Here is a 24,693-nt window from a genome sequence, read left to right on the forward strand (position 1 = left end):
TCTATAGACTAGAAAAGGCAGTGGATGTCAACCATTATCAAGGGGATAAAAGGGAATACTTTGTAAATTTTGTAAAAAAAAAAAAAAAGAAAGAAAAAGAAAAAACAAAACAAAACAGGTACAGCTGGTTTTTAGACACCATTTCTTTTGGCGGTGAACAATTTGAGAAGGTTAGATCATCTGACTTTTCACTATTTCTAAAATTCAGATACATTCTCAAATGACAGTGTATCATCACTGAGGATTCTCAAGGGACAGTAACTCTGAGAAGTTTGAAACGGGAGTTGTGAAAATGTCCCCAACAGTTAGAGCATCTTCAGACTACTTTTAGGAGACAAAATTATTTTGAACATGCGTATTCTGAGATTATTTTGTGTGTGTTTTTAAAAAGTGTTCATTCTATGGATCACTTGACTTTCTGGATCCCATTTTCCCTGGGGTGCCTAGGCCACTGTTTTTCTGGGTTGCTGGCAGTCACTTGATTCATTACCTGTACCTCTTGTCTGAGGTGCAGTGATGAAGCTGAGGAGAATTAGCAAGGGAAAAAAAAGTCATAGTAAATCAGCTGAACAGAATTTAAGTAAATAGTCTGAAACCAAGTAACCCAGTCTTAACAAGAGCTGTGGAAGTTAAGGGCTGCAGAGTGCTAGCCAATGGAATAAAGTGAGTGAACAGAAAAAAGATGATTGTGGAGGCATTCCTGAACTGAAGCCCAGGCAATTTAAACAGCTTTTTGTGCAGACCCAATAGCTGCTGGCATAGAAGAAGCATTACTCAATCTGCACAATGAGTCTTGTGGAGCAAGACTCCAAATGCTTACTTCTTCCAAATAGGTTTGTGGCCAGCAGGAATACCAGCCAAAATGTAAGCCTTCTAAACCCAGGCGCAATTTTGGTATATGTGGAGTATCTAATGCATGAATCCTACTTCTCCACCATACTTGTCTCATGGTAGAACTGATCCGAGAATTTGCTATTGAGCAAGGAGACAACCACTGCAGTTCATCAAAAATTAGAGGTAACAGAGACAGGCATAGCATATCTGGTAAAAGGCCAAATAATGTGGTAGTGATGTCAAAGAATCTCTAAGTATGCTGTGCTTCCTAGATAGTTATGAGATTTCTAGTAAACTCTGTCTCAAGAAAACAATTACTAGAAGAAGCAGAATGCTTTAGGACAGGTCAAGAATTATACTGAAATAAATATGCTATCAAATTTAGAACAACATGTGGAAAACTTACCAAGGCAAGGTTAGAAAGAGCTTTTCAAAAAGTAGATCCATTTTGAGACCATCAGTGCTTGTTATCTAAATTGATGCTTTGGCTTCAAAGAGGTTTGTGTGCCAGGCTTTTGCCTTGTTAGTATTTTGTGTGCGTAGTATAAAGATCAAGTCCCATTGTGAACATCATCTCTATCTTTGCTATTTAAACCCTTCTAGGGATGTTCAGGCTGGAGACAACCTTTCTTTTAATCGTCAGTTCTATGATGAGCATTGGTCCAAGCATCGAGTAGTCACCTGTATGGACTGGTCTCTTCAGGTAAGAATTATTACTGGGGTGGGACAAACTAAACTTGCGTCCTCATGACATCTGAATTAAAAAATCAGAGCACTGTTGCACTGCTTTGGATACATTCACTAAGCTACAATTTTCTTCTGTGCCTACTGGTCTTCTTTCTCATTTTACTGAGGATTCAGTTTAATTTTTGTACTCCATTATTTACATTCATTGATTACCTCCTGTGCATTTGGTAGCAGGCAGGGAGCCAGACCATTCTTTCCAGGAAACTGCTCTCATTAAAGGTGTCAATGATTTTCTACTTGTCAAATCCTGTGGATATTTCCATACTTCATACGCCCTGTCCTTTGCTATCCACTTAGAAACAATATCCTTCTGTTGTGTTCCATAACACTACTCTCTTCATGTTCTCCTAGGCTTTTTTCTCTTTACACTTGGAGCCCCTCTGGTCATACCTTCAGCCTCTACTCTTCTTCCTGACATGCTCTATGTGGAAGATCTCTTCCACTACTATGGATTTGATCACTGTTCATATTGCTTACTCATTCTCCTTTTTGAATTTCAATTTTTACATCAGGTATCTATCCAGGTGTCCCTCAGAAATTCAAATGAATCACTAACTCATTATTTTTACATCTGACATTATTTTTTAACCTCCTACATTCTCTCTTATTAAAGCTGCCACTATATTACCAAGGCCCTAAGACAGAACTTTAACCACTAACATTAGCTACTTCTCACCACCTCCATGTCTTCCGGAATTTATTTCTTTCGTGCCAAGAACTGTACAAACTGCTCTGAAGACATTCTGCTATTTCATCCTCATAACAATCATCTCAAGCAATTACTATTACTGTTTCCATTTTAAGCTGAAAAAATTGAAGCTCAACAAAGCCAACTAACTTGCTAAAAATCACTCAGTAGAGACATGATAGTGAAGAGATTTGAACTCAAGTCTTCTAGCAATTCAAGGCATACACTGTTTCCTACTGTCTCCTACAAAGGGTTTATGAATTTAGAACCAAGCGAGGCTATAAGTGCTGAATGATAAAGTGAAGACAAGGGCTCTCAGAGCTCAGTGAGACTGACTAAGAGAGGGCTTCTCAGAATTTAGACAAATGGGAAAGAGAAGAGTGTGTTCAAGTCAGAGCAGTAAAGCATGATGTGAAGAGTCCCTTTTAATCCTCCTAGAGAACAGGAGCATTGAAGAGCACTGTCATCATCCGAGTGGGTGAGTGTTCTCTCCTCTTGAATCTCCTTTACATCCAAACAACAGAGCACACAGAGCATGATCCCACAGAGTTTAACACAAGCAGGGTTTGCCCAGCCACTTCCCGCCTGTACGTGGGTGGTCTGTGAGCACACTTGGTGTATGCAGAAATCAGATCCAAGCTTGAGGAAACACTTAACTCTGCTTGTTCACTTGTTCAGGGTCTGGAAATTACACAGGAACCTTATCTGACACATTCCTCAAAGGCAACTTTTACTGTGTTCCTGGGTCACCTGATAATGTTCTCTGAAGAGGCGGCAAGTTCAGCCTGAGCAGGGCTGGTTCCTGCCTGACCTCAGCGTGTTGATGGCCATATAGCCCATGGAATGATTTGTTTCCATACAGCATCCTGTGTGATGTTTTGTTGTAGGAAAAGAAACTGTAAAGGGTAGAAATGGAGAAACCGTATTTGTTTTTCCCATTTTTGTGTAACGTGTCCATCTATACTGTGAGGAAAAGGCTCGTGATTCTGAAACAAATGTATTTTCTATGGAGCATGAGAAAAAGAATTAGAACCCTTAGCTCTTACATCACATTTTTGTGGGTCTCAAAGGTTTTCTTGCTTATGAGATGAAGAAACTTTCTGAATAAATCTAAATTTAATCCAATCATATTAAGAAAGAAAGGAAGAATAGATCTACAGCCTGGGAGTACAGTAGTGACATGTGTGTTTAAGAAGATTACCTGAGATGAATAGAATGGAACAGAGGGAGGAAAGGGAAGAAAAACGATATGGTTTTTGCATATAGCTTTGCTTTGATCTCCTGGGCTTCTTAATCAAAAACACTACAACTCTGTAATATTTGCAAAACAGTCATCAAAAATCATTCCCTGGAAAAAAATTAGGACATGTGGGAAATTATGTCACACATTGAACACTGCTTAGCATACTGGGACAATAATATTATCCACATCCCCACATGACAGATTTTCCAGAATCATGATATCACTCCCACCATATAAACTTCTCTCACATATAAGTAGCATCTTTAGACCCTGCACTGTTCCAAGGGACAGACTCAAGCAATTCTGATCCCTCATTTAGTTGCCAAATATAATCAAATTTAAAGTTGCAAAAAAATTCCAACTTCTACGAATTCAAATCTACTAACACGTGAATTTGACACCTATTTTATTGCATGTCCTCTATTTTGCTCATATTAGAATATATCTCCGCAATGTGTCTCTGCCTCATGTCCCTACACTCTGGAGTCATTATAAGTGATCTTTCCAGAATAAAATTGTAAACATTATTTTTATGCTCCCGATAACAGCTTGTGCAAATTACCTGGTTTTTCATCCTTCATAAAATAATACCTAGCTCACAGTTCATTCTGAGTTTCAAATGAATTAGTGAACTGAAAACATTTAGATTTTGTTTTTATCTTTTTAAAGATTTATTTGTTTGAAAGATTTATTTATTTATGCATACAAGAACTGGGGTGCAGGCCAGAGAGGATTCACCAGAGACAGAGTGGGGAGCAGAATAGACAGACCTACTGAAATACACTGCTGAGGGGAGCAGCAGGCAGAACAGGAGAGCTCGGTTGTGCCATACCATGTCAGTCAGCTCCCTGGCAAGGGATCAAACTCATGCTGCAGTGCTTGCGATAGCTTCATAGTTCTGTGTTTTAACCTTTGTGCACCAGGGAGGGCACAAAATTTAGATTTTTAAAAGTATCTAGCACTTTAAAAGTATTCTAAAGGATACATAGTAGTGAGAGTGGCAGAAGCAGTATTAATAATTGCAAAGTACATCTTAGTGTACCCAGAGTAAAGATGTGATAACATATACCTGAAGAGTGTGATCATATATCTCTAAATCGTATCTCTAAATCAACATCTACAGTGTTGTAAACAATGCTACTAGAATAAAAAGTCAATAATAAAGCTTTGATTGATCATATGGTATATAACCATTCACATACCAAGTGACTTCTGTGAGGATGCGATCATGCATTTCTAGCTCTACCTTCTTTACATCTCTCTATACAACCTGCCTCCTAATCCAACATTTCCATCTAATGTCTCCTTAGTTAAGAAAACTTGGGTCTCCCTGGTGGACAAGGGATTAAATCCAAGTGCTATCACTGCTAAGGCTTGAGTTCAATTCCCAGGGAGCTGACCCACATGGTTCAGTGGGTCCCCATTCTCTCTTGTGAATCCACTCACTCCCCCACACCTCTGGCCTACACCCCAGTTCTTGTATGCATAAATAAAAACAAGTCTTAAAAAAAGAAAAAAGAAAAAAAAAACTTGACCTCTGAGAAGCCTAAGCAAAGGGGGAATTTACTAGAGAGCTATTAGAGTCATTAGAGAATCCATGGAAAAATTAACAAGTGGAACTTAGGAAAAGAGGGCACTGGGGTAACTTGAGGCACCTCACAAATCGGATGCTATAAAACCTCACTCACTTTCCAGATTCTGTGTCTCAGTTCAAGTTTTATAATAGCTAAGTGTGAGATAATGTGAATAGCCCAACTCAATCAAGTACCCATACTGCAATGAGGAATTTAGACACCTGTGTGTTGAAATAATCTGCAAAGTTGGGAAAAATCACTGTGAACCAGGCAGATACTCAAGAGAAATCTCCCAAGACACCTCTTACTGCTCTCCTTTAAATCTGCCCAACTATCATTGCCCAACTCAAGTTTCATTTCTTCTCAGAATTCGTTTTCCGTTTCTCTCTGAGTCCCAATGAAAATGGTTATTGTCTCCTCTATGCTTCCGCAGAACCTGGCTTATGCCTCCAGCTTATCACATCTCCTGTTCGCTTTTATGCTTATTGTACTTACTTATATACGTGTTTTACTTCCCTGTACTTAGTGGTGGGTTCTTGCAGAGCGAAGCATATTACTGTTGACGTTCTTGTCCCATTTCCCCTGGCCCAGTGCCTTGTACATGCATAGGTGTACTTGATACATTCCAAGTAGACTGGAAGGGCTATGGCCTTTAAATCCGAATAGACTTCAAACAGGATTTTCACTTCATTATTTCTTAGCAACATATTTTGGACTAAGTTACTTATTTAGGAGTCCTTGCTTTCCTTGTCTACAGAAATGGAGAAACCATTGTTTAGAGGAATTCAAGGACCAAATTAATCAAACATATCACTCAACTCAGTGTCTGGAACATAATGGGCACTGAAAACATTTTGTCCTTTTTCTCTGGTAAATGTCTTATTTTGTATCTATATAAAAACAAATAGTTGAAAGCAGATCCCTTCAATTCTGGTTAAAATTCTCTTAGGTTATTCTAGGTAATACTTACCTATTACAAACTTTATAGTTATTATTTTCTTTGAAATTCATAACTTTAACATGCAAGGTTTATTCAGAGATTTGCTTCTTATTGAGTTAAAAAAATTGATTAGAAAGTCCACACAATAGAAAAAGACACACCTGAGGTTTTAATTTTATTAAAAACTTGCATATTTTTAGGACCTATGACCCTAGCTATCTATATACTACACCAAAGGCATTTTACTGGTTTATTACTAAAAGTTTTCTGGTTTTCAAGGATAGTTTTAAAGTCAAATAACTTACAATATCTTTTTAATGGAAAAAAAAAAAGGCTCCAAGTTGGAGCCAACGATGAGACCCAGATGTCAAGATGTGGGAGATTATTCCAGACACATCTGGCTGCTCATTGGCCACTACGGTGTTTATAGAGTTGCCTTTTCACATGTGACATAGTTAAACATTCAGATGGACAGTCTGGAGACTTCTGTGTTTATCTGGATGTTAGTTTCTTTGAATGGGCTTTGAATCAAAGGCCTTTCTTAATAGGCCTTTGATTCATCTGCTGAGGAGTATTTGCTAATAAAGAATGATTACTTCCCCTGGTGACCACATACATGTGTTATCATTGTAGGCTTTTACTTCCCCTGTACCAACCAGCAAGTTGTAACTCCTTGCAGCTTTCTTAAATTGAGGGAGCTGAAAGAATAAAGTCACACAGAAGACTTAGGTGTGATTATTTTTGGCAGAAAAGAAAAGGTGATGTTCAACTTTATAAAAACAATCTTCTGTTACATGTATGTAAAAACCATAAAAGAGAGGGGAAAACTAAATTATCTCAGAAAAGAGTAATACAATCCTCTATAATCTTGACGATATTTTTAATGGGGCTGCCTTATGGGAATTCCAAAGAAGAATGACATTTTTGTGAAGTATATTCTAACTCACTAATACCTCCCTGAATATTCATTCTCAGTTGCTTAATCACATTGAGCATAAAGTTCATATAGGGTGACAGTTATTTCGGAGTCCTTGTTATTTTGCTGATTATGTTTCTTGTACTTAAGCCTCTAATTATTGGCATTATTTGAAAACAAAGGACTGAATGTAAGTTATTTCCATGAAGTATGGAAGTGCTAAAGCATGGAGTACTAAACTAAAAAAAGAGCATTCATAGCAACAAATATTAAAACATGCTTATCATGAAATTAACAGGCCCTACATTGAGAGGTCATTAAAAGCTAGGCTCTAAGTCAAAGAGCTTAAAGTATAGTAAGAAAAGCAGGTGGGGGAAAAGTCATTATACAATTTGTCAAGCACTTTAATGGGGAACACTAAAATGCTAAGTTAGTCAATAAAAGGCAAGAAGAGGTGGTAAATGGTTAAGCAGGATTGTGTAGACAAATTGATATCTGTGTTGAATCTTAAATTTAATGATGTAATGATGTAAATTTAATGCGAAATGCATTCTAAAGAATGTATCAGACTCATAGGTATAAAGGTTGTTCTTACACACTTCAGAATTAGCCCATTAAGACCAGAGCTTAGAGGAAGGGAATAAGGTAGAAGCAAGAAGAGGAAGTTATATGAGATTAAGCAGGGAAAGTAGAAAGTGACAGGTCATGAAAGATCAAATATAACCTGGATTTTCACCTTGAAAGTAATGACGGCCATTAGAGTATTTTAAGGAAAAGAATGACTTAGCCAAAAGTATGTTTTGTAAAGTCATACTGACAAATGATGGAGAATGGAGTAGGTAGGAGCTGGCCAACCTAGAAGCAGGAAACTATTCAGGAAGCTGTTGCCTTCATTAAGATTATTTTAGTATGGTGCCCTCCCTGGTAGTGCAATGGGTTAGGATGCAGCAGTGCAAGCTAGCTGCAGCCACTTCAATGCAAGTTCAATCCCTGGCTCCAGAGGTAACGCACATGGCACAGCAGACCTCTCCTATCTCACCTGCTGGTCCCCTCAGCAGTGTACTTCATTATTTGCCTGTTCTGCTCCCCGCTTTGTCTCTGGTGAATCCTCTCACCACCCCTATGCCTCTAGCCTATACACTGATTCTGTATGCATAAGTAGCAAAATAAAATCTTATAAAAAAGATTAATTTAGTATGATAAAGGATGGAAAATGAGCTGTAAACTTTTGGTGACACACATAATGTATTATGTAATAGATACAGATTTATAATGCTATAGACCCGAAACCTATATGTTATAAACCAATTTTGCTTTCATAAATATTTTAAATAAAAATAAAAATTCAATCTAGGCAGATCTAAAACAATAATGTAGGAGGTGCTAATCTCCTAATATTTCAAAGGTACTGAAGTGGCAGACAGTACATGGGGTGACACAGATAGACTAAAAATGAATGAAGAGTATCTACACTAGTGGGCAGCTGGTGGATGTTAGTGCAAGACACCAAAATAGGGATAGCTGTGGGTTTTATACCACATAAGACAATGAATTCATTTTTCCATGCATTGCATTGATGTGTCTATGGACAGCTCTGAGAAAGATGTGAACATTGTCAGTTTACTAAGTCTTATGCTTTCTAAAGTCATTGGAGTAGATGTGATCACTTGGGGAGAATGTGTAAACAGAGACAAAGACAAGGACAGAAAACAGACCCTCTTTGAAATATAGGTAATAGAAGAACTAAAAAGAGTGATCAGAAAGAAAATCAGGAGAGAAAGATGCAATGCAGGTCAATAGGGGACAAAGGAAAGAAGAGCCCAAATGCCAGATAAACTGAGTGACCTGGTCAAGAATGCAGCTGGGTAGTTATTCGTGACTATGGTAAGTACTGATGGAGTACAGGATGCAGAAATCAGGTTGCAAAAGACCGAGGCAGTAAGTTGGTTTCAACTATGCCACAACTTAAAAAGAAACTGCTGGTACCTCCCTGGTAGCACAGGGGGTTAAAGCACAGCATTAAGAAGCTAAAGCCACTTCAGCATGAGTTCGATCCCGGCCTGCCCCGGAGGTGACCCACATGGCACGGCAGACCTCTCCTGACCCGCCCGCTGTTCCTTTCAGCAGTGTACTTCGTCGATCTGCCTGTTCTGCTCCCCGCTTTGCCTCTGGTGAATCCTCTCACCGTCCCTGCACCTCTGGCCTGTACCCCAGCTCTGTATGCATAAATAAATAAATCTTAAAAAAAAAAAAACCTGCCATTTAAAGTAGTAAAATAGCATGCACCTACAGGACTAAGGGCATTTTCTTTGTGTTGACATCTCAGCATAATCCATCCTTGTGATCTCTTCCATTCAGTACCCTGAGTTGATGGTTGCTTCTTACAACAACAATGAAGATGCCCCCCACGAACCAGATGGCGTGGCCTTGGTTTGGAACATGAAGTTTAAGAAAACCACACCAGAATACGTCTTCCACTGTCAGGTAGGAGTCATCATAGTAAAAATAACTTACATCTCCTACTAGATCAAAAATAGCTCATGCTGCCTTGCATCTGTCTTATGTGGAGAGGAAGAATGGAGTTTAAAAATGGAATGGTTGACAATTTTGGAAAATTCCCCCCACAGTAACCTAATGTTTTAGGAAAGTGGCAACCCTCTCCAAACAGTTAGGAAGCATAGCTGGGAACTGTGTGTCATTTTCTTTCTATTTAAAACAACCCCCAAGAGGATGAGTTTATAAAGACCTCACACTTATGAAGAAATCCTGGTGTACCACTTCCTCTGCTTAACAGCAACATATGCTTGCCCACCCACGTGGACATCCTCAGCGTGCAGCCATTTCAAGTTCCTTCCTCTTGCTGACACTCAGTTCAGCGGGATTGGCCCACTGAATTTTAAGATTATAGACACCATGTTGTTCTACACTTAATAATGCTTTTGCAGCCTGTTTAGGGGAAGGCTTAGCACCAATCTTTCTTGAATTGTTGAGAAACACAGACGCTCTTTCTAGGTACCAAGTGCAGCAATTCCCTTAGAGTCTCTAACTCCTTGTACCCGCTAACACATTTGTCTTCTTTTCCACTCAACACAATGCAGGCTGAAGTTTTGTTACACTTGCACACATTCTGCTTTGCTCTGTTGCTATGACTTTGCTTAAATAACAGGCCTCAGAGTGGCCAATACAGCAACCCCTTTATTAATGCCCCTAACCTGTGATTATGTACAGAAAAAATGCAAAACAAACACTCCAGCTCAAAGTTTCAGTTCCTCAAATATTACCATTCAGAGGTACGAAGGGCAGATTAATCAGAAAACAAATACATCAGTTGGAGAGGGTGGGTAAACCTGTGGATGTTTGGAAACTTAGTGCCATTTTATATCTAAAAGCTGAGTATCTTTTTGAACTAAAATATGTTTAGACTTTAGAACATTATCAGATATAATTTGGGGAACAGGAGCTGCTGGAGTAAAAGCCCCAGCTTGATTGAGTAGCCTCTAACTCTGCCCATGTTTTTCTAATTTACTGTCTTAAAAACAAGAAGTCTAGATCTACATAGTAAATAACCTTTTTCGAACCTTTGAAATAAGAACAGTTTTTCTTTTTTTTTTTAGATTATCAAATTTGTCAGTCTGATATGCTCTCTCTGTAAACATAGAAGTACAAAATCCTAATTTTGTTCAGTTTCAAGAGGTTTGATGAATTATCAGGAAAATACTAAAAGGATTATGGGATAAGCAGAAGCACATTTCTGGGAAAGAGTGTCATTAAACTATTTTGATAGTACATAAAGCATATATAGAATTCTGAAAATCTAAAAAATACTGTCTTGATCAATTTATATGATGCTATCATAATTTAATTTTTTATGTTAAACTTAGTAGGTAGTCTGTGGCAATAACAATCTGAACATGTGCTCATTATTCACAGTATTACATAGTACACAGGTCCGTAGGGGCATAATAATACTGAGTGCAGAAATAAAATTCAGAGGTCTTTGGAATTAAATTTCAATAATCTGTTTTACCACACAATAGTTAATACCAGCATTGACTGAGGAGAACATCCATTCTTTCATCTCCTGTTATCTATGAGATCATTTATAACAGATTTTGCCAACATATATTTAATTTTAATTTTATTTCTCCCATTAATTATATACTTAATACTTAATATATACTTATACTTAATATATCTTTATACTTATATATAAATACAGAGAGAGCACATTTGTAGTATACTCTGGATTTTTTTTTTTTTTAAGATTTATTTGTGTGCCCTCCCTGATGGAGCAGCATGGGTTAAAACACAGAACTGAGAAGCTAAATCCATTTCAGCATGAGTTTGATCCCTGCCCCCAAGTGACCCATATAGCACGGCAGACCTCTCCTGATCCACCTGCTGCTCCCCTCAGCAGTGTACTTCTTCAGTCAGCCTGTTCTGCTCCCCACTCTGTCTCTGGTGAATCTACCCACCGCCCCTGCACCTCTGGCCTGTACCCCAGTTATATATGTATAAATAAATATATCTTTAAAAAAAAAGATTTTTTTTTTATTTGTAACTGGGGTACGGACCAGAGGTGCAGGGAGACGTGAGAGGATTCACCAGAGACAGAGTGGGGAGCAGAACAGGCAGATCGACAAAGTACACTACTGAGGGGAGTAGCGGGCAGGTCAGTAGAGGTCTGCTGCACCATGTGGATCACCTCCAGGGCAGGTGAGGATTGAATTCATTGGGAAGTAGCTTAAGCTTCTTAGTGCTGTGCTTTAACCTGTTGTGCCACCAGGGAGGGCCCTGTACTCTGGATTTTAAAAAATAGCTGGAAATATTTTAAATATCCTTCTAAAAGATGTCACTAAAATATCTCTGTATGCTTCAAATTCCTACTATTGCCTTCACTTCATCTGTTGACCAGAAGCAGAGGTGTGTTCTAAACCTGATGTATTTTCACTGAGAAAAGTGAGAATTCTAATACTTTTAAACTTAATTAAATGTGCAAAAGACCATGAAGAATCCAAGACTCTAGGTATCAAATAAAAGCTACTCAATCACACACAAATGAAAAAATAGAGAAAATCATGACTGGACTATATAGATGATAAGTAGTTCATATAGACGACCCTTAAATATGAAGGACACAATTAGAAAATCTAATGAAACCTAAATTGCCGCAGAGCACTAGAGTAGCTAACTACTGTTACTAAATTAATTCCCTTAAACTGATCTTACTTAGAATGTATGACAAGTTTCAGGCAGGTGAAAAAAGAGAAAGAGCTTTGATGCCCCTCCAGAGGGCAGGGAAGGGGGAAAGTGGGCACAGTAAAATTACTACAAAGCCCTTCTGAGCATGCCTGGTGATTTAGCCAGGGTTCTTCAGAGAAAGAAAACCTATATTTCATATGTGTGTATCTATCTACATATGTATGTAGATGTCTATAAAATTATATGCACCTATGATTATAGGGATTCTAATTTATTCTGAGATGCAGCTTGTGTATTTTCAGAGCTACCAAGCAAATCTAAACATGCAGTCCTTTTTTTTTAAAAAAAAAAAAAAAAAGCTTTATAGTTTTCTATTTGAAAAGATGATACATAAAAAGTACAGTTGGTCCTTAATCTAAGGTAGTATAAGTTACATTGTTTTTACTTTGTAATGATGCAAAAACAGTTAGTTTTTTTGCTCTTGTATTTTCTGTCTTTGCAGCCTGTCATATCTGTTTTCCACTTTCAGTAGAATATTAAATAAACTACATGTTGAAGTGAAAAACAGAATTGACCTTAATGTGGTACATAAGATGTTGATTTATAATGATGCACACCTAAAAACTTTGTTATAATGCAATGTTAGTTCCATAAAATATTTTAAATAATTTACATTAGATGTTCAGTACTATTATAAAATAGGTTTTGTGTTAAATTATTTGCCCAACTACAGGTGTTCTGAGCATATTTAAGGTAAGGTAAGGTAAGCTATGATATTCAGAAAAATGCATGTTCAACTTATCATTTTCATCTACAGTGGTTTATCAAGCTATAACCCCACCAAAGTCCAGGAAGACATGTACATGTATCATAACTCCAGGAAGACAGAAACCATAGATGACTTAATTTTCCAAGCATTGACTCAATATATTATAAGAAGAATCACACAGATATAGATTTTAATATACTACACATACACACATGAAACTTAAAAACATATATAAGAAATGCACTGGAGCAGAAACTGTAAAAAAAAAAAGACAACTTGGTTAACTAAAAATTATAAAGAAGGCCCTCCCTGGTGGCACAGTACTGAGAAGCTTAAGCCACTTCCGCATGAGTTCAATCCCCACCTGCCCCAGAGGTTATCCACATGGCGCGGCAGACCTCTTCTGACCCGCCCGCTGCTCCCCTCAGCAGTGTACTTCCTCAGTTGGCCTGTTCCGCTCCCTACTCTGTCTCTGGTGAATCTTCTTACTGCCCCTGCACCTCTGGCCTGTACCCCAGTTCTGTAATGCATAAATAAATAAATCTTTAAAAAAAATTACAAAGGAAGTGTGTGACTTTTCTTGTTTCCACCATCCTTTCTTCTTAGGCTCAAACTAGAATAGCATTTCTTCCTTTATTACTCTGAGGTAACAAAGGTGGAGCTCCTACCTGAACCCATTCGACAATGTCCTAATTAACTACTCCCACTCTCCCTCCGCTCCCCCTCTACACACACTCATGCTCTCTAACTCACTCTTGGCTGTGTCCTGCTCTGGTAGTGGGTGGTAAGACAACCCAATTTGTTCCTTCAGGGATGTGCTTAGGACCACAGTGAGTGTGACGACATACATTGGAGAGTACCCATGAAGCTAGGCTAAAAGTCAGGCAACTGTCAATGTCTGCCAAAAGAAAACAAAAGTACTGTAAGACTGAGTAAGCCTGATGGGAGGTCAAACCAGGTAAACTTTGGATAGCCAATGAAATAATAGATGAGTGAATGGATGGAGGTCAGATGGGAGGGGAAGCGATGATAGTTTGGTTACTGTGTACTAATTCTAATACAGCTTACATTTTCCTAGCATTTCTACCTTGTGATCTCACTGATCCTTACAACAAGGAAATGCAGCAACTGTAGAGTTCATTCAAGGTGCATTTTTCCCAGACTGCCACTTAGGAGACACTGCTCAGACATGTTCTAAGAGATAGTTATTCTTACCATCTTCTAAACCCAAATGGAATTTGAAGAACCTACAGCACTAAAATACGTATGAGGAAAATCCCCGTTCACTGACTTGTCACTTTTCTATACTGTTTTTGATCTTTTGTAGAGCTAGTTATTTCTAAACGGTCCCTTCTAGACATCTCTTTGGTGAAATGGTAGTTTGAGTGCACTCCCACGTTCTCTAATAATTTTGAACTTAAACAGTTTGCTTAGTAAGAAAGAGGACAGGGGGAAGGGAGAAGCAATGGTGTCTTATGATGACAGCACTTGGATCATTTTGGAATAAATGTATTAGCTATCCAATTCTTGCTGATCTCTGCTAACTCTACATATTTTCAGCGTGTAGCTGCAAACAAATCCAATAGCTCAGAAAAGCATCCTTTCAGACACTATAAAGCAAATGCATAAGAAACAGATACCAGGTCAGTATTCTTTTGCAAAGATAGGCTTTCAGCCTAATCAGAAAAAGACTGCTGTATGAAGGCTCATTTCTCTTGATGAAGAATAGCATGGCCAAATACCTTCCACTTTCATCAACAGTTTCATGTATTTACTAAACTAAAATTTTAGTGTGGGCTCTGACCTGCACTTTTAATTTTCATTTCCATAACAGCTGCCCATACTTGGAAAACATTGGTGAACTATGCATAGAAATCAGCCATCCCATCCTACCACAAAATCTGGCAGCACTTGGCTGTCTTCTATAGTGGCTTCCACACACTGTCATTGGATTATACGTCTGACCACCCTGCATTGCTTACCCTGGTGTGGTCTTTCTCTTTTAAATGGTATGAGTAGAATCAGAACTATATATCTTAGAATTATCTGCATTGAGGTAAATGGAAAAGTTATATTTAGAGGCTTGGCTTGATCTGAGGTTTCTTATTTTTACTTGTATTTTTTCCTGATCTGGTTTCTTTGTTCTTGGCATTCTCTTTTTAAGAATTATCTGACAGTGACCTAAAAATGACAACGACCTAAAACCCTCACTATTTTCAGAAAGTAGAATGTGCTATTGATGATGGCAAACCAGCACATTTATGCCAGTGTTTGTTTTATTTTATTTTTAGATTTATTTATTTATGCATACAGAACTGGAGTACAGGCCAGAGGTTCGGGGCGGTGAGAGGCTTCACCAGAGACAGAGTGGGGAGCAGAACAGGCAGATCGACGAAGTACACTGCTGAGGGGAGCAGCGGGTGGGTCAGGAGAGGTCTGCCACACCATGTGGTCACCTCCGGGGCAGGTGGGAATCGAACTCATGCAGAAGTGGCTTTAGCTTCTCAGTGCAGTGCTTTAACCCACTGCGCCACCACGGAGGGCCGCCAGTGTTTATTTTTTAAAGAATTATTTATTTATGCACACAAGAACTGGGGTACAGACCGGAGGCATGGGGTGAGAGGGTTGAGAGGGCTCAACAGAGACAGAATTAGGAGCAGAACAGGCAGATGCACTGAAACACACTGCTGAGGGGAGTTGCAGGCTGGCCAGAAGAGGTCTGTCACGCCATGTGTGTCACCTCCCTGGCCAGGGACCCATGCTGCAGCGGCTGTGGACAGCCCCATAGTGCCACGCTTCAAGCCGGTGAGCCACCAGCAAGGGCCCTATGCCAATATTTAAAAGCCTGAGTTGAATTTTTTCCCATGTATGGCTTTGCTTTTCATTAAGTTTCTATAAAAGTTTCAGATGAGATTGAAACTCAAGACTTCAGTCATCTTGCATGAAGTTGCCACTGACTTCGAAGAAAACTAGTTCTCTCATAAGCATGACCGAGAGAAGTATGAGGATTTACCTTAAAGTCTTGTCTGTTATTCCTTTTTAATGAAAGGAAAGTTAACTTTCTTAAGGTTGGGATGATAAAAGAAAATGTATTTCCTAAATTTTTCTTTTGGATGTGAGTAGTCACTCAGCAGAAATGAAAAAGAGAAGGGGATGAATGAAAGAAAGTTGTTTGGACAACTAGATCTACATATTCATTTAGGTCCTAGGATGACAAAATGAAAGCACATAATAGGTGTTTAGTAATTGGAGAACAAAAGCCTTGGATAAGGATATGTAAACTAACACAAGTAAGATCCAGTTTTCAAATGTGATGTTGCATAGACTGCAAGAAGGGAAAACCCAGAGGAAACTTCAATCACTGTATAGATGGTGGTCTCCCTTTCAAAGTATAGAATAATTGAATGTAAGGGAATACATAGGACATAAAGGTAAACGTGATTCTTACATAAGAAATACAAATTCGATGATCAGGCAAGAGAAACAGTCGCTCAGCAGTGCTTTATTGTGCCTTTAGGAAAAGGCATAAGGGAGTTGAAACGGACATACTGAAATGAAATACAGACATTCGGAAACATTTCTTTTATGCCAATTGGGTATGACTGGCTCGATAATCGAGGCTTGAGTTAGACACTGATTCTTATTAAATTAAACAGTAGGAACTTCTTTTTCTATTTTGGCCCAGGGAGCTGGAAGCAGGGAAATTGCATTACCAGCTTTCATTCTTTATTTGCCCTCTTTGTGGAATCATCTTCCAAAAGTAACAAAATGAGAAGCAGAATTCATCATTGGGACTTATCGAGGGAAATCAGAATCATCATTGGGATAATAGTAAGCAGACTGAATCACTGACAATTCCTTATCTGAAAACAGCCATGAAGGAGCTGTACAACTTACAGGTGATGAATGAGGACGCAGAAGATGCCAGAGAGCACACACACTTTTAAACAAGCTGTTTTTAAAGTGTTGCCTTCATCTTACCATGTCACATTGAAAATGACCAAGACAGAGTTTAATACTGTTAGAGAATTAGGCATTGGCTCTGCCCCATTAACGTTCACATTCACTGGAGGCACAGACCTCAGTTCCTTAATTGCCTTTCTCTCTTCTTCCTATGTTTTGTGCTGAAACTGTCTGAACTGGGCTTTTCCAGTTGCATTTTATCAGGAACTGCCCCAGGAAGTATTGACGCTGTACAATGAGAGCCAGATGGAAGCATGAGCTCTTTTTCTGGCCTTTCAGACCCCCTTATCCTTACCACCCTCCCACCCAGTGTTTACTGAGATCAGAAAAACCCTGATTTGTGAGAAATAGGTGTTCATGGGGATCTCAGGTAAACACTGATGGGGTTCTTCCTATCTCTTAGGATTATTTTGAGGGTAAAATACAACTATATTGTATTTATATTGTAGTCTGCCTGGGTTGCTATAATAAAACACCATAGACTTGTTGGCTAAAGGAGGAAATAATTTCCTCACAGTTGGCAGATTGGTAAATTCAGGATTAAGATGCCAGTTGATTTGGTTTCTGATGAGAAATTTCTTCCTAGCTTTCAGACAACTGTCTACTAGAAATGTCCTCATGTAATAAAGACAGCAAGAAAACAGATGCTGCTTCTTAGAAGGGCACTAATGCCATCGTGAGGGCCTACCCTGGTGACCCCATCTGAATCTAAATACCTAATTCCAAAAGGTCCCATCTTCAAACACCAACACACTAATGTCTGAGGTGTCAATATCAGAATTGGTAAGAGATAAAATTCAGTCAATAGCAATGGGTTAATATTCTTTGAAAAGACAGAAGTATTCTCTTGTAATTTCATTGTTGTTACATAATAGTCACATGGGAGGTGGTTTAAAGCTTGGCATTCTTATTTTTCTTGATTGACGATACTTCTGAAGAAATTTTGCCTCACTTAGATTCTTATTCATTACTTCAACAGCCACCATGGCCAGGTCTTCACAGCAACACATGGTTGATACTAAAAAGAGGCTTCTTAGCTTTCCACAAGAATTCTTGAGCTTCTCCTCATCCCCACCATGTCCTGTTTTCCATCACCTGGCCAGCTACTCTCGTTCTGGTCAGATCCCTGTGATCATTCCAAAGTTCTCTCATCCAGTCATTCAAACATTTGTTTCATAACTGAATATTCATTAGTTATATGCTGAATCCCGGGGGGCAGTTAAGCACAGAGTGGTTAGTGGTGGGCTATAGGTCATAAAGTCTGGAATTACAATTCAGATTCCATCAATTAGAAGCTCTGTGGCTTTGGGCAAGCCAGACATGAGAGTAAATAAATAAATACATATAAAACACTGAGTGTCAGGCACAGAGTAAGCACCCAGTGAATGATACCTATAATTATTACCTAACATAGGAATGAAATTCAAAATATGGAACAATCTGTATGATGCTGCCCAAACAGCACCCTTAATTGCATCCTATTTACTGATTGTGGCAGGACATAACTGCGGGGCTTGGAAGGGCAGGACTGGGATGGCTGGACAGCAGGATTGCTGGTGGAATATGAGGAAAAAAAGCATCTTCCCAACGAGTATAAAATCATCTCAATATTTTAAAAACTGGTAACATACTGGCACATACAGCTTGAGTATCATTCCCTGTACTCTACTTCTGCTATGTGCTAGGTACAAATGCATCTGCTTCTGTGGCTTAATTATTCACTTAGTTAAAGCCTTCACAAAGCCTTTGGTCGCTGCAGAGCTCCGATGGCTGCCCTTAAGTCTGTACAAATTAACGGGCCACTTACAACTCTGAACCCACTCTGCAGACCTGGGGCAAGAGTAAGGAAGATGGATTTGACAATTGACTTATTTTTATCTAATACCATGTTAGTATCTCTCTTAAGAGCTGTCTCCCTAAAGACATGTGTGATCCAGGGCCATCTTGATCATACCAGATTACGCTTTTCCTTTGTCCCACATTTTATTATTTTTACTTCTTAAAAGTGTACTATTTTTTATTATGGCAACAACAGTTGATGATATTGTGTATTATTTGGGGGGAAGGTTCATACCTCTTCAGATATGTTACAGCATCCCACCTACCACCTACCTTTTGACATTAGCAGAAGCAGGTTTAAAACAATACTATGGGGTCTAGACTAATACCAGGGGGTCTAAAAGGAGAAGGGGGCAACACTCTCCCCAGGGGTGTGAGGATAGAGGACCTCATTCAGAGAAGGAATATTAAGCAGTAAAGGGGCGGGCTGTGGTCTTGCCTCAGGCCATAGAATCACCCACGTCGAATATTCAAGGCTGCTCTCACCTCTGAGAGATGCCCAGGCATTGCTTTGACATGTTCATCTAGATTTCAGGTCATTTCTTCCTGAAAAATAGACCTTTTTATGTCCTCTGTACAAACTTGATCAAAACCTTGGGATTTGTGTGTACCTTTAAGTTGCCTAATGTTGTAGGATGAAAGAGATTATTTAAACATCCTGTGGTGACACTAAATAGAGACTTTCATAGTCACATTATTATTTTACTTCATTTCAGTTACTCTGAGTGAAGGCTATTCTTTCCATTTTGTGACTAATTTTTGAAATTATTTGAAGGCAAAGTGCTGAAGTGAACAAAGATCATCTTCTGGGGGAAGCTCCTTTTACTTTATAAGAACAAGTAGTTTACAGTTTGCTTTTACCATGTTTAGACATGGTTTATAATTTTTAAATATATAGTCATTAACAGCCAAACAATTAGACAAAATGTTACCCTTCTTAGGGAAAAGATTTAGCTGAGCCAATCTTTAATTGTAATATCATAAATGAAACTTTATATATTAACATATTATAATTCATTGTTGCTATAATTATTTTATATGTATTTTTTGTTCTCTAAAATTGATAGTTTTTCCTTGACTTATTTAAAAAGTACCTCCACACCTATTTACAATATGTTATGCTATTTAACAATGCCTTCTTTGCTTTTCTGATAACTTGGCCTGGCATCATGTTGAGTAGTTGAAAGTAAATTTGTTCTTTCTATACAACTAAAACCTTTTTTTTTTTAAAAAAAAAAAGCTTGTTATAAATATGGTCTTCTGAAAAGAGAAAGGAACAGGAGCAAAAATTGTACATAAATGGCCACACTCATATAAATGCACACACACACCCAAGACTTTAAAATCCTAGTCAAAAGCTATATTTCATAAAAGAGAATTATAGTAATGTTGATGGCTTGCCAAAACCTCAAGCAGTGACAAAATCCACAGAGTGTCCTGAAAGGGATGCCTTTGCATAACCATGCCTCCCCAGATGGTTTCGATTAGAGATGTTTAAAAACACATGGCAGCATTAGTTTGGTTTAGAATTCATAGTTAATTCAGTAGATAAAATAATGCAAATTTGAAACCCTAGCTGGTGTATCAGAAAAATCATCAAATCTTATGATTGCTCTTAGGGGAGGTTGGTATGTGATGTGTTGATTTCTAAATGATCTAATTGAAATAATAGAATTAAGCAAGAGGGGTAAAAATGATTGAAAATACAAGTGCATAAGCATAACTTAAAACTTTCTTCGCTGCAGAATATTTATTCCTTTAAGCTGTCATATCCAATCAATTTGTATGAGATTCGACAGCCAATTGTCATTTCCTGAGATAAACTATGAAAGGGGTTGTGTTACAGGACAGCATGAAAAAATGGAAAAAATAATTCGAGAGCATGAGGCAGAGAGAAGCCAAATGTCCTCAAAGCCCACAAAGTGCTGCCAGAATCCCCTCACCTTGCTAAGAATATCAGATAAGCAGCTTATACACAAGTTTTCCCTTTGGCTCATTCAGCTTTTCCCCCTGCAAGTCCTATTTCTACAAGAAAGTGCTCTTGGTCTGCGTTTTAGTAAATTATTTTTGCTTTCTATGTGGTTTTTAATCTTGGTGGGGGCACTGTGTGAGCACTGATTTGGCACACTGTGTTCTCTGGCACAAGATGTATAACAGCTACCCCAGGCCCCTGAAAGGCCCCATCACTAAAAGCCCGGCTCCCACTGTCCCCTTCCTTGTGTCTAAAATCAAAAGTATCCCACCCTCCGATCCCACAGCTGGACAGCCGGCAAACAACTCCTAGAAAAGAACTTCTGTATGGGAGCAGTATTAATTTAATGATGTATATTATCGGGTGTGCTACCTGCAGCACAAATAAAAGCATTCAGCTAAGTTAAAATTGCCACTAGAAGAATGTTCATCCAAAGGCTCAAAGCCTTTCAGAAAATGTGGGACAAAGCATCTACAAAAATAGAATCAGAAGGTTTCAAACAACAGTTGATGGGCCTTGAAGGGCCTGACTCTCAAAAGTAGCACAGTATTTAGTATTTAGTTTCCCCAGTCCTGAAAGGAACACATTTTGTACATTTTATAAGTATAAAAACTAGAATTGTAGCTTTTAATGGCTGGGAGCAGCTCCACAATAAAGCGAATGTTCTTCATTAGCAGCAGTGTGCACACACACACGCAGACACGCAGACACACACACACACACACACACACACACACACACCGTGAGGGGTAGGGGTGAAGCGGAAGAGGGATATGGGTGAGGGGAGGGAGGAAAAAAGGGCAGATTCTTCTCAAACTTCATGTGTGTGGAGATTTCCATATACAGATCCATAGTTCTGCATCTATACCAACTTAATATTTGTAACCAGAGATTATATTTTTGTCTTCTAGCCCTTTTAAAAATAAATGGAAATATAATCTTCAGTTAAGTCAAATTACCATGTTAAGATAGTTTAACCATGTTGTACTATATGAGGAAGAGGGGTGAAGGAGAGAGACTATTTTTTCCTATTCGTTTTGTTTTTCATGTGTGTTTCTCAGGTGAATTAATACTTTTTCCATGAGGCCAGTGAACATGTAAAATTTTAGAATCTCTCAGTTTGAAGGATCCTTCATGCCTGAATTCTCTCGAATGATGACATCTTCCCTGCTAAATCATCATCTTGCCTTGCTTGAATATCACTCATGCTCTTGTCCCTGGGCAAGTCTTTCTATAGCCAGTCCTAATGAGTTTCCTACTATGCAGCAAAATGGTATTCCACTCTTCAGGACAGCTCATTGAGGACAGAATTACTTTGGAATGTCAAGGGGAACCAGCCATGGAGCAGAACAGCTGGCTTTGGTTGGCTGAGGAGTGGGAATGAACATAGTTACAACACCCACCAGCCTTCTCATCACCTTCCTTGCATATCTGACCAGCTCTGTCCTTACCCGACTGCCATTTACATCATTTCATTAAAGACATGACAACACTGTGTGAAGCTTGCTGCCATTATAGATTGCCAAAAGATCCTGCTTTTGGCAAAGATAGGAAAAAATTCTACTTGTCATCTACCTATCCACCCCTCCCTCCTACTCCCCAGACACACTTCTAATCATGTCCTGAAAATGCCCTCTGGGGTATGTTCTTTAATAACTTTGTGCAGACTTGCTAAATTTCAGAACTGAACTTCACTGGTATTTCTATTCTATACACTGAAAGCTGCTGAGGCAAACCTCCTGCCTTTAGAAATTAGACTATGTTCTATAAGAGCGGCAGTTGAGCCAAGTTCTAGGAAAAAAATCACATCTTTGAACAACAGGGAGAAAGAAGGCCATTTCTTACATTGGATATGGCTGCCTAAAGGATATCTTGATAATTGTTTTTTAAGTAAATAATACCCTCCAAAGCATTCCTGAAATAAATTGGAATTTATATACATCAGGTTTTCTGATATAATACTTGCTGATTAGGGACATTGTGAAACGTATTAATACCAAGAGTATGCCATAACCTGAACTAATAGTCAAACATCAATTGCTTTACTAAAGAGTCAATAATGTTTGGTGCTCTATGGGGGTATAGAGGGGAATAGAATAAAAATTGGGCTGGGGAAGCACACGAGACTATGGTGTTGACACACAGGTGAACAGGTAGTGGGAAGTCCACAGGAATTACATGTGTGTGTGTGTGTGTGTATATATGTATATACATATATAATAAAATAAAAAGAATGTTTTGTTGTTTGTATTGTATAGATAATACAAATTGACAAGTATGAAATGCTTTGAGGACACAGAAACCATTTACACCCCAAAGCTATTCATTTAGTTAGCGTATACTATTTTCATAGGCATTGTGATGGGAAAACAGTTATTTTCATCTGCAATAATTTCACAGCTAGTTAGGTAGTTCTGTTTTAGGAATAATGTCAAAATAAACAGGGTACTCACTTCAGCAGCACATATACTAAAGATGGATCAATACAGAGAAGATTAGCCTGGCCCTTGCCCAGGATGTCAGGCAAATTCATGAAGTGTTCCATCTTTTGATGTAAATTTCAGAAACACCTCTGAAGACTCATCTCCAACACCAAAGAAAACAAAGGAAGATCTAAACAGCTGGTATTATATCAAACTAAAAAGGTTCTGTACAGTAAAAGAGACAATAACCAAAATTTAAAAATACTATATTGAACTGGAGAAAATATTTGCATGCCCTAAGACTAATTTTGTAGATCTACAAATAATTCATACAACTCAAACTCAAAAAAGCAACCCAGTCAAAAAATGGGCAGAAAAGATAAATTGGCAATTCTCCAAAGAAGCTCTGAAAATGGCCAACAAATGTAGGAAAAAATGTTTATAATTACTTATCAGGGAAATGCAAATCAAAACCACAATGAGTTACCACCTCATATCTGTGAAATTGTACCTATTAAAAACCCCAGAAACAGGGCCCTCCCTGGTAGCGCAGCAGGTTAAAGCACTGCACTAAGAACCTTAAGCCACTTCCGCATGAGTTCGATTCCCGCCTGCCCCGGAGGAGACCACATGGCGTGGTCTCTCTCCTGACCCGCCCGCTGCTCCCCTCAGTAGTGGACTTCTTCGATCTGCCTGTTTTGCTCCCCACTCTGTCTCTGGTGAATCCTCTCACCCTCCGCATCTCTGGCCTGTACCCCAGTTCTATATGAATAAATAAATCTTAAAAAACAAAAACAAAAACCCAGAAACAAATGATGGCAAAAGTGTGGAGAAAGAGGACTCCTTTTACACTGTTGGTGGCAATGTAGACTGTTCCAGCAACTATGGAAAGCTGTATGGAGTTCTTCAAGACACTAAAAATGGATCTGCCAGATGACCCAACAGTTCCACTCTTGGAATCTACCCAAAGGACACAAAAACATTATTTCCAAAGGAAACTGTGCTCCTATGTTTATTGAAGCATTATTCAAATAGCCAAGATAAGTAAACAACCCAAATGCCCCAAAACAGATGAATGGATAAAGACGTATTACATATACATGTATGATATATACATGATGGACTGCTATGAATGAGTAAAACAACATAATCTCATGCATTTTGTAACAACATGCATGGAGCTGGGAGGGATTATGCTAACAGAAATAAATCAGAAGGAGAAAAATAAATATCAGATAATTTCACTTATATGTGGAACACAGATAAACCAAACAGGGTCTAACAAAAGCAAACCTTAAAAATGACCAGAGATCTGAAGGCATGAAGAAGGGAAGTGAGAAGGGGAGGAAAAATGGGAAGAGTGAAAATGGAAGTAAAGGGACTATAGAGATGTACTATGGGTGTTTTGATGTTGAGAGAACAATTGTGACCACCACTGAAGGCAGAAATCCTAGCTTATCAAAAATTAACAAGGATGTAAAAAAAGGAAGGATTCATTAAAAAATAAATTTATATATATAAATAAATGGGGTGAGAACACTTTCAGCTACTCAGACCTATATTATTTCAAAACAAAATTAAAA

The 24,693-nt window shown here is 38.5% G+C and overlaps 1 protein-coding gene across 17 annotated transcripts in view; it reads left to right on the top strand.

Moving 5' to 3' along the window:
* Window positions 1-24,693, top strand: part of DYNC1I1 (dynein, cytoplasmic 1, intermediate chain 1) — a 312,504-nt gene that overhangs the window by 198,319 nt on the left and 89,492 nt on the right. For all 17 annotated transcript variants that reach the window (XM_004676705.2, XM_012720843.1, XM_004676707.1 and 14 more), the window contains 2 exons: window positions 1,438-1,537; window positions 9,301-9,426. In XM_004676705.2, coding sequence (XP_004676762.1) covers window positions 1,438-1,537; window positions 9,301-9,426 — 226 coding nt within the window. The remainder of the gene's footprint in view (window positions 1-1,437; window positions 1,538-9,300; window positions 9,427-24,693) is intronic.

Source organism: Condylura cristata, unplaced genomic scaffold, assembly GCF_000260355.1.
Source record: "Condylura cristata isolate star-nosed mole 26May11 unplaced genomic scaffold, ConCri1.0 scaffold00005, whole genome shotgun sequence".
NCBI classification, from domain to species: Eukaryota; Metazoa; Chordata; class Mammalia; order Eulipotyphla; family Talpidae; genus Condylura; species Condylura cristata.